Here is a 10,786-nt window from a genome sequence, read left to right as displayed (position 1 = left end):
GGAGGAGTTGTTCCAAGCTTTGGCAGTGAGTCACAGACGTGTAGCGGTCAGGTTAAAGTGCCGCGGTGAACCTTGGCTCCCCGTGACAAAGCACAGTCTGCTATAACCAAAACAAATCGAACTGTGTACTGTGAGCGGACCCTGGACGCTCGTACCTGGTACTTGTAGTTCCCAAGCCCGAACTGTTTCTCTGGAGTGCTAAACGCTGCCGGAGTGTTTATTAACAACAAGTCCCACAATGCAACGCGCCACCAGTTGACTCGTCGCATCTGTTTTAGTTAGCTACACACCTATGCTAAACACCCGCTTTGGACCCACCCAGTCAACAGGTACGCTACGGAGGCTAACTAAACACCGAAAAAGACTAGCTAATTGTAACTGTCAAAACTTTAGCATTAAGCTACATCTCCATTTAGGAGTTACTGTCATTAACAAGTCGCTAATTGTTACAAATAGAAAGTAAACCGCCCTTTGTCGTAGCTTCAACTTTTATTTACACTGTGGAAATGAAAAACAGAATTGTATGCATGTGTGTCCTCTTTACAAAGAAAAGGCTCAAGAGTTGGCTATATATATGTATAGACATTTACATTAAAATGAGAGGTGTTTCCCATCGAAAACTCACAAGAGACAGTTTGCACATCTCATAAAGCAACAAAGTACTGATGTAGACAATCTCTAAAAGAGCTTACATGAAACTTACAGGTACTATACATGTCTTAGTTGTAGTGACACTGCACTTGATATATAAGCAGTATGACTAATTTAGAGATGAACCAATACAAAAAGAAGAATCTTGCAGCTTTTCTAGAAGGCACATGGTGCACACTGCCACTTATGGCTACTTCATGCTTGGAGATGCATTCCTATGTTGTAAAATACACAAGATGATGATCTCTCTACCTGAGCCATCAGTGTCCAGCTTCAACAACCCAGTCTTGTTTTATCAAAATTCGCAATGTGACTATCTTAATCTAAGGCTTAGTTCTTTTTTGCATTTTTGATTAAGGATAATCAGCAAAGCCTGTGGATAGGGATGGAAAATATGTACAGTAAGTTGTGGGGAAAAACAAAAAAAAACAAAACACGAGCTGAGTGATAAAGCAATTCAAAGCTATTTAGTTCTTGAGAAATGGGACAATAATGCTGGTCCGGCACCACTGGTGATCCACCCCAAACAGCTGTATTTGGTTCAAATAAAAAATGAGCAAACACACACAATTGTCATCTGTTTGGAAACTGGCTAAACAATCCAAAATTAGCCAAAGGGCATAATGAAGCACTCATCCTGAGTATCTCAGTCTCAAAACTCTAATGTCCACCACCTCAATGACGTATCTCACCGCAATAAATTCTATGGACTTCTAAAGTACAGTATATGCAATAAACTGCTTTTTTTTTTTTTTGCTTAAGAAAAAATAAAGAACTGGTAGGGGGCATTTAAAGGACACAAGAGCAAATTATATCTTAAAATAAATTACCTTCATTTCTAAAGCCTTACTTGCCAAAACTGTGTATGTCTGCCGTTAGTTTCTCTAATCTGCTCAAGTATTCTCCTCATCAATACCTTTAGTCTGTAGGGCATTAGTAAAACAACACTCTAAGTTTCCTATATGGTGCTGAGCTTTTATTCAAGTCTGCTATGAGTGGGAAGTCTTATTTTTCTTTGGATAATAGTGAACATCAAATAAAAACAGGTCTTCCACCCTTTGCGTGGTTATCAGTTTGGCAAGACAGAGCAGTAATCTTGCCCACTTAGATAACTCATGAGGATTACTGAATGGTTAGGATGAGACAGAGAGACAAAGAGACAAGGACAGTAAAGAAACACAATCACAACTCATTTGCTTTGGTTTGGCTTGGCTCAGCTCAATCACCCAACCTAGCCTTCCTGTCCAAAATCCTCTGTGAATTTTTTCAGCTTCTCCAGATCCTGTTCGTTAACTGTTGGCTTTGTGTTGGACTGAGACCTCAGCATGTCACCCTGTAAAGACGAAAAGAAAAAAGAAATGAAATTTCTAAAATGTCCTAAAATGAAAATGTCTGGAAAATCTAATATTCTTATGTCCTTACCATGCATACTACAGGTTCCAATAGCTTCTCCCCAGGGACCTCCATCCAAGTCATTTCAATTGCGTTGGGATCGCCTGGTGAGCAGGGAGTCAATAGGTCATCTACAATAACGTTGGGGTCGGTTCTTGATGCACCTCGCACCTTTTTGGACCAAATAAACAAACAAAATGAGAGAAAACCAAAGTGACAGTGAGTCAAATAAAACATGCAACACAGTAGAGCAAAAACAGCAACAGATATTCTGAAAGACGTACCCGTTTGAAATGGGTTGCTGACTGGACTTTTCGAACAGGCTGCATGAGAGCGTCTCTGACAATAATGCTGATATCTGCTCCTGAGTATCCATCTGTCTTTTTGCCCAGAGTGACAAAGTCAGAATCAGTGAGGCTGTTGGGGGTGGAGCCCAGATTGAGCTTGAACATGAAGGAGCGGGCGTGTTCTTCAGGCAGCGGGATGTAGATCCTCTTCTCAAACCTGCGATCGTATTATTTAACCGGTGAGCACGGGTGAATGAAAACAGAAAAGCAACTTTTAAAACACTAATAACAATTACCTTCTTCTGATGGCAGAGTCGAGAGTCCATGGGATGTTTGTTGCTCCCAGGACCAGCACTCCCTCATTGTCATTCCCCACACCTGTAAGAAAACAAAATGAAGGGGTTTCTCAATTGGCTCCCAATATTTTGATGCTTTTTTTTCATGTCAAACACCCTCAGCTTTCTACAGATTTAAAAAAAAATTACATTGGATTTGCATTACTGAGCAACCACTAAGAATCAAGAAATTGGATGCATAGATTTTTTTTTGCAAGCTTACAGACACACAGATGTCTAGACTAAATTATAACTATAAAATGAAAATAGATGATTGCAAATATGCCTATTCACAGGCAAGGAGTAAGTCTTAGTTTCTGAGCATGTACCTCACACAGCAAAAGATAAACAGAACTATAGATATATTCAAGGGTTGCAATATATCGTACAAACATTTGTGTTTTTGTTCTCTGCATTTGAAAATTAACAAGAGGAAATTTACATAATGTTAAGTGGTAACAGTTACACATATTGTCTCTTTGAAAGGACATTTTTTGGTTTTATTTTTTATTGCTGCTATAATAGTTGAAAGAAAGCCCTATAATTCCTTCCACTCTCGAGTTCAATGCAGGCTTTTGTTATTCGCTCACCAGTCAAAGGTCACATTCACTTTTACATCTGTTTGCAAGTGTGACTGGAAATCAGCACACTGCTAAGTTTAACTTGACTTACTGTGCTGCCACAGCAGTTTGTTGTCCATGCAAACATCCCACACAAACCAAAATGAATGAAGGTTTTATCAGCCATTGGAATTTATGTATTGACTAAAACAACAACCCAACTATTTTAAGGATGTACAAAAGTAGCATGTAGTTAGCCACACACTGTAGTAACAAATTTCTCCTGGTTTCTATGGGGTTCTATGGTGACCCATTTGTTTATCCCATGCTATGCAGCTAAAATGATACAAGTGGATTATTAGGATACAGAAACATATCCAAACTGAGAGGATGTTTAACTCATTGAACAAACATCCGTCTTCTTCCTGAGCCACCAATTTAGACTCCATAGGCTGTTTACTTGTTCCACAGACAATTACAACAAAAATAAAAACAGACATGAAAAATTTACCTCAGATTTTCAGTGACCATTCCATACTAAGAGTGGGAACCCTTTAACACTGAAAGACTGACGGACTACATTTTTCCAAATATTTAGTGATTACAAACAACTGCAGTATCTCATCAGACTTACCCTGCATCTGAACCAGGAACTCTGTCTTAATACGACGAGCGGCTTCGCTCTCATTCTCACTTCTTGACCCACACAGGGAGTCGATCTCATCAATGAAGATGATAGATGGCTTATTCTCCCTTGCAAGGCTGAAAAGATTCTTCACCAACCTGGGAAGCAAAAGGGGAGTTTTTAGGAAATTAAATGGCAACATGCTGCTGGTTACAATCTATTTTTTCATACCATTATTCCATATTATGTTAGATGACGCACTTAATCCATGGTTCTGCCAATTACTGCTAATATGACTCACTTTTCACTCTCTCCCAGCCATTTGGAGACAAGGTCAGACGAGGAGATCGAGAAGAAGACTGAGTTGTTTGCCTCTGTGGCAACAGCTTTAGCCAGGTAGGACTTTCCTGTACCTGGAGGCCCAAAGAGCAGGATCCCCCTCCATGGAGTTCTCTTTCCTGTCAGCAAGGAGGTAATTTAATCCATGTTGCTGTTACCAAAACACCAGCACTCTGACACAACTGCTCCATGCAACATAGATGCATGCTTCTATCATTTAAGAGCAAACCAAACAAGGTCACCTTCTTAGCAACTAAGATTTAATACCTGTGAAAAGGTGGGGGAATTTGATTGGAAGAATAACAGCTTCTTTCAGTGCCTCCTTGGCTCCCTCTAAACCAGCAACATCGTTCCATTTGATATTTGGTTTTTCCATAACAATTGCACCTGGAAAAAATAATATAGCATGTTACAAAGACGTCTAAATAATACTTAAATGATAAAATATAGTGCAATTTAGTTCAGATGAAAAAGTACAAAGCTTATAGAAGATTTACTTGGCAGAAATTACAAGGGACTACAAACCTGAGAGTTGATTTTGAAACTTCTTCTTCTCTGGATCATCACCCTCATCACTTTCATTCCTGGACACAAAAACATAGACATAAATAAAATGAGTCTGTATTCAAGGTAAAAAGAAAAGAAAAACACATTACATTATTGTCAATATCAAGATGAAACTGACTTTCAAATCATATCTGTATGACAACACATTATTTAATATACCCCACTACCCCTCCCCTTTACACACCCTTTGTCATCAGACTGTGACTCTTTAACAGGCTTGGCAGGGGGAGCTTTCTCTTTCTTCTTCAGATACTCCTTCAGTTTCTCTGCTCTGTCCAAGTATTCAGCACATTTTGCCCTGATGCTCTGTTTAGCTTTGTCGCCCTGGGCTTCATCTGTCAGGAATCAGCACAAAAAAACCTTACACACAAATTATGTCAGGCTTAAAGAGTTCTTCCTACATGAGACATCATTCTGCTTTTAGCAATAAAAACAAAAGATCCCTACTATTTTCATCATTCTTGTCATCATTACTGCTACTTTGACAGTGTACAAGATGGTTTCCATACCAATTTAAATTACATGAATCAATCCTTAATCAGTCCCACAGTAAGTTGTCAAGCTACACCAATTTTCAAGTCCCCATTAATTACATAGCACGTTTTGTAGCAACAGTCATTGCACCAGAGTGTGTTCTACTAGAAGAATAAGATTGGCACAATGAATAATCCTAACCAGTTTAAATATTTAGGTTACGACTCCACAGTGTTATTAAAATGTGAATTTACCTGAGTAATTTAAATATTAAGGCACAGACCCTTCAATATTATTAATTATGGATATTAACCTGGCTAATTTAGAACAAATTTAAAAACTGTAATCATTGGACTTGCAACACTATACACTTAATGCCAACTTGTAGTTTTCCTTACATTTTACCACATGGAGGAAGTACTGAACAGCAGCTTGGTACAGGCGCAGAGCCTCCTCGTAGTTCTGAGCTTTATCCTCCTGAGCCGCCTTGCTGGCAAGATCAATGGCTTTCTAAAAAAACAAAGTCAAGGGACAACGCTGGTTATATTGACCCCTTTAGGTACTGGCTTTAATGAAGAAATAAGGACTCTGTGAAATGAATGACAATGTGTTTGCTTAATTAGTGTGTCATGACACAAAGCAGCCAATCTAAACAATCTATACATCAATCAAGAAGCTAAATAAATAAAAATAACAGATGTAAGCACAGAAAGTTATGAATTTAACTGAGTAGGAGTGAAAAAAACACAACATTTGTCACTTGCAGGCAACATTCTCATAAACAGATTTTTGATAGCCTACTAGACGTAAAGATCACGTTTAATGCTACACCTGCTCTGTGTGGTGACCCTACACACACACCGGGCCAGGAGTGACTAAATCAGACTTTGAAAGCACTTTGTTTCACTTCCTTTTAGTTATCCTAGCGATAGTCTGCAACTATAACACGAGTTATACCTTTAAGGTAAATACAAGAGTGTGACTTTTTTTCTACGTATTTAAATTAAACATTTTTGGAGACCGAATAAAAGTGGCAGCTAGCAACCTTAATCTCATTAGGTAACACGTTAGTCACTAGAAGCTCACGGCAATCTTATACAGCTACTGCCACAACAGCAATGAAAAACAGCAATCTTTATAATGCATACAGGTCATAATGTTATCTTTTGGAAGCCTTCTGAATGTTTACAAGTTGATTGCCGGAGTCGTGCCTTGTTAGCTATCTCAGCTAACCATGCTAATTAGCGGCTAATGTTACTAACGCTAAGCTATTTTACACCGTTGGAACCATTTACACCGGGCACAACCCATAAAAACTAGGCCATACATTTCAATTGTAAGCAACTAGGATACTTTAATTAGTTTAGTTCGAAGTGTAAACAACTTTTAAAGCTAATTTAAGCGCTTTAGCAGGCTACAGGGTTGGTCCTCAACTTACCTGTAAATTATTGTTAGTAGCCATTACGGCCGATCACTTGTCCAACAATCAAAACGAATGCAACGCCGCGGTATATAAACAACTTTTACACACTCCGCTTTAGAAGTCCGCCGTACACGAAGAGTGTTAACTCGAAAATCGAGGTTTTTATCAGACTTGTTTTCGTTTCTTGGATCGCTCCCGAGTCAGATCGAGGAGGAAACTTCCGCATTGAAAAGTCGATACTCGCGAGCACGGAATATGATGACGTCAAGACGTAGCCTCCATACGATTCCAGCCACTCCTGGCAATACTGCGTTTTATAATGTTCATATTTAGAGTGACTGTATTTTAAAACTACAAAGAGAATATGGGTGTCATTTGAGACTAAACTTGCCACCTATTTTTTTGGTTACTATTTTTTTTCTTTGTAATTGATGTGGCTTGTTTTTGTGGTATCTGTGGGTAGTGGTTTACCTCATCTCTTTATGAACAGTCAGTGAATGAACTATGAATAAACTATTAACTTGGCCATTATAGCATAAAATTCTTAGATACTGACCACTTACATTAGGTTTCGAATTAAGCTGAAACTTAATTAAAAGACTGTTACAAGTCTGTTTACCCGCACTGTTGGAATACTACTCTGATTGTATTAAACAAGTATTATATAAGGCATTTCTGTAAGGACCTCTTTATTCACTTGGTACTCGTGTAATTCTTCCACTCTGTCCAGGTACTGTTTACATTTATCTCTAATTTTCTGGTTGCCATCTTTCCCCTGCGGTTCACCTGATGAAAGAAACAACAGTTGTTAAATGCCATAGGTAACAGACATTTTGTCACATACCATACCAAGAAATACACAAATGTAAATAATAAAGCGTAAAATTTTCTAAACTCTTTTTAACTGTTTCCATTTCAGGCTCCCGGTATTGTGCGTCATATTGTCACAGTTTACTGGGATGCTTGAAAAGAGGAGAGTTAATGAGTAACAGATGCACTTATAAGATAAGTCAAGATGTCTGCAGTCAAAATGCCCTATCTGTCATGTCAGTTCCTCTTGGGACAAACACAAAAATATATATCATAACAAGTCGTGATACATGTTCATTTGTAGATACTAATTCAAGAGGTTCCAAATGTGCAAAAAGGAATAATTTCTGGCCAGAAAACTGTTGTACAGGCACACTTTTAGACACAAAACAGGTAAACATATAAAAAAATTTTTTAAATCAAAATGTTACTTTTAGGTCCTAATTGACCCTTAAAAAATGACAGTTACAGTAAAACCATGTAAAAGACTGCAAGGATGACCTATAGCCTAATGTCTAATACATTAAGATTCCAACCGTGGTGACGCACGTTTCAAAATGTGCAGAAAGTACTTGACGGCATGTTGGTAGGAGCGGATGGCTTCTTCATAGTTCCCAGCCTGGTCCTCCTGTGAGGCCTTCTGTGCTACAGCTATAGCTTTCTGAAAGAGCAAGAAATGGATGAATAATTCAGATACTATCATACCTTGTGTTTCTATAGAAATCACTTTGACAATTTTGTATCAACCTCAAAATCACTTCGGAGCATCTTAATGCCCCATGAAGTGCAATCTATTTGCACTACTAAAACAAAAGTATAGTATAGTATAGTATAGTATAGTGTTGTTGTTTTGCATTGTGAAATCTGAGCCATAGATTAGAGATGAACAATATTTCTTTTTAAAAAATCATCGTGGGTTTGAGCTGAAATAATGAGCTGATTGGTTCAGAAGCTGATGTTGGCAAAATGAAATATAGTTTTTATGCTTTTAGATATCAAAATATTGCATTTACAGCTATTAAAATAACTAATTAATCAGAATTCATGTTATTATAAATGTGATAATTTAGATTTCTGGCTTCTCATCCAACTTATTAGGCAATTTTCAAATATCAGCAGGTTCTAATAACCTGTGATAGATAGTGACAATTTAGAAAATAAATTGTCTGTCAAGAACATACTGTATATACTACCGTTCAAAAGTTTGGGGTTACTTATAAATGCCCTTATTTTTTTTTTTAAAGAAAAGCATTTTTTTCAATAAAGATAACATTAAATGAACCAGAAATACAGTCTAGACATTGTTAATGTGGTAAATGACTATTCTAGCTGGAAACTACTGATTTTTAATGGAATATCTACATAGGGGTACAGAGGAACATTTCTAGCAACCATCACTCCTGTGTTCTAATGCTAGAGTGTGCTAGCTAATGCTGTTGAAAGGTTAATTGATGATTAGAAAACCTTTGTGCAATTATGTTAGCACATGGATAAAAGTGTGAGTTTTCATGGAAAACATGAAATTGCCTGGGTGACCCCAAACCTTTGAACAGTACTGCACATGCAAAAAGTTACTTGGTGAAAATAATAGCGTATTGCGTAAACTCCTAATTTCATGACCTTAGAAGCTCTATCTGAATTTTCTGTCAAATCTTAAGTCATTCATGCAACATTGTCGACATTTTGCATAGACAGAAGTTTATTGTCTTGTTTTGAGATTCATTTGCAATTGCTGTGTGCAGTTTTTTTCTCCACAAATTCAGATACAGTCCTTTTGTTTATTAAATAAGGCACCGTCTACTTAACATCTGCCTGAGCAGATAGAACCTCGATACTGTGTGGATCTGTGTAAATCAGTTATTAATATTAGAGGAGGCTCTATGTGAAGTCCACTTAGGACCCTCACAATCTCCAACCAGCAACCACACTTCAGAACAAGACCCAAAACTGCTGCTGATCAGATTTATTATGTAAGACACAAAAATCAGAATCAGAATCACTGACTGGCTATACCCCCTACTTAAAACATCTGATTAGTTGGGAATGAATAATTTCACAGACTACCTCTGGATCTGTAGCCTTCATGTGAGTCACTATATTTGGTCAGTGATGATGTCCTACCAGCTCTATTAATGCAGATATATTGACACAAAAGGTCCTGCATTCATTATAATAACTTCTTATTGTGTCATTGTGGTATATTGACCTATTTTAATTAAACACGCAATACTTAAAGAAATAGCCAGACTGAATCTCAATCATTAACAAGTATGTGTGTCAAAATTGAACCTGTCAGACAACAAACATGAACCACACTTGGTGGATTTGTTCCTATCTTTATAGACAACATATATTAAGATTGTTCCTCCTACCTGTAGATTTGTGGGCTCCATACAGAGTGCTTTCAGAACAAAACACAACAGATTCACCCTCTGATCCCCTCCGGTTTTGTTTCGTTTACCCAGCAGTGCAGTCGCTGTACGGCTAGTTCCTGTTTGCGTTTTTCTCCCTCAACATTGACACTTGCGTTCAAGAAAGCAGCCCGTCCACTCCAAGGAATGGCAACGATGCTGGGACGCGGAAACCCTCCTGCCAATGAGTCACTATGCTAAATTGTTGTTGTGCCAGTTACCAAAGACAACACGAGCTCCCGAATCATTGCTTTAAAGTTCCCACATAGAAACAGCTGTTTTCTCCAAACTAAAGCCCGGACAGCAGAACACATAAAAATTTGACAGAACGGGTTTTTCCAGTAACTCCGTCTGGAAGCTCTGGTTTCAAACTGCGAAACAGAAACCTGGAACTTTAGCTGTGTGCGTGTGCGTAACACCACAAACCGGTCACTGTTGTGTGGTGAGTGCTTCCTCCGCTCGAGGGCACCACAGCACCACTTTTAAAGGAGCATTGAAGTTTAACCCACTGGTGGGGGGGTTCCATATATCTATGGTTCCATAGGTTTGGGGCTCATCTGAATCTGCATAAAAGTGTTTTTCCATTTTCATATCAAATACGTAAAACTATAAAGTAAGAATTTCATAAAAATCATGCATTTTTTACAGTTTAAAATACATGAAGAATGCAGATGCCCCTTTTCCTGTTTCCACATTTTCATAAATTCATATGTAATTCAATCATTTATGTTCGTTTTTTGCACGTCTTCCTTTTGTGTTGCCCGAGAAACATCACAGTGCTTCTCACAGTGACACAAGTTCTATTTTTAAATGGCACATTATCACAGAGCTTCATTAGGATGATTGTGGAATTAGAAGGATTAGGATACAAAAACAAACTCTGCACCTAGTAAGTAAGCGCACATGACATGC

General features: G+C 38.0%; 1 protein-coding gene across 2 annotated transcripts; it reads right to left on the bottom strand.

The window, feature by feature from the left end:
* Positions 1-470: 470 nt before the first annotated feature.
* Positions 471-10,284, bottom strand: vps4b (vacuolar protein sorting 4 homolog B). Of its 2 annotated transcripts, XM_022202850.2 has the most exons (13): positions 9,836-10,284; positions 8,013-8,124; positions 7,339-7,439; positions 5,629-5,740; positions 4,941-5,091; positions 4,715-4,773; positions 4,457-4,576; positions 4,152-4,308; positions 3,860-4,008; positions 2,627-2,708; positions 2,328-2,547; positions 2,074-2,214; positions 471-1,984 (listed from the first exon to the last, which is right to left on the bottom strand). In XM_022202850.2, the coding sequence occupies exons 1-13, from the start codon at positions 9,854-9,856 to the stop codon at positions 1,883-1,885; spliced, it is 1,527 nt and encodes a 508-aa protein (XP_022058542.1). In that variant the 5' UTR covers positions 9,857-10,284; the 3' UTR covers positions 471-1,882. The 2 variants fall into 2 exon arrangements, with proteins under 2 accessions (XP_022058542.1, XP_022058549.1); XM_022202857.2 differs by lacking the exons at positions 7,339-7,439; positions 8,013-8,124; positions 9,836-10,284 and adding an exon at positions 6,669-6,957.
* Between the last annotated feature and the right edge of the window lie 502 nt (positions 10,285-10,786).

The sequence above is a fragment of the Acanthochromis polyacanthus genome, chromosome 9 (assembly GCF_021347895.1).
Source record: "Acanthochromis polyacanthus isolate Apoly-LR-REF ecotype Palm Island chromosome 9, KAUST_Apoly_ChrSc, whole genome shotgun sequence".
NCBI classification, from domain to species: Eukaryota; Metazoa; Chordata; class Actinopteri; family Pomacentridae; genus Acanthochromis; species Acanthochromis polyacanthus.
Note: the sequence above shows the minus strand (reverse complement) of the source record. Positions and strands in the feature narration are given on the sequence as shown.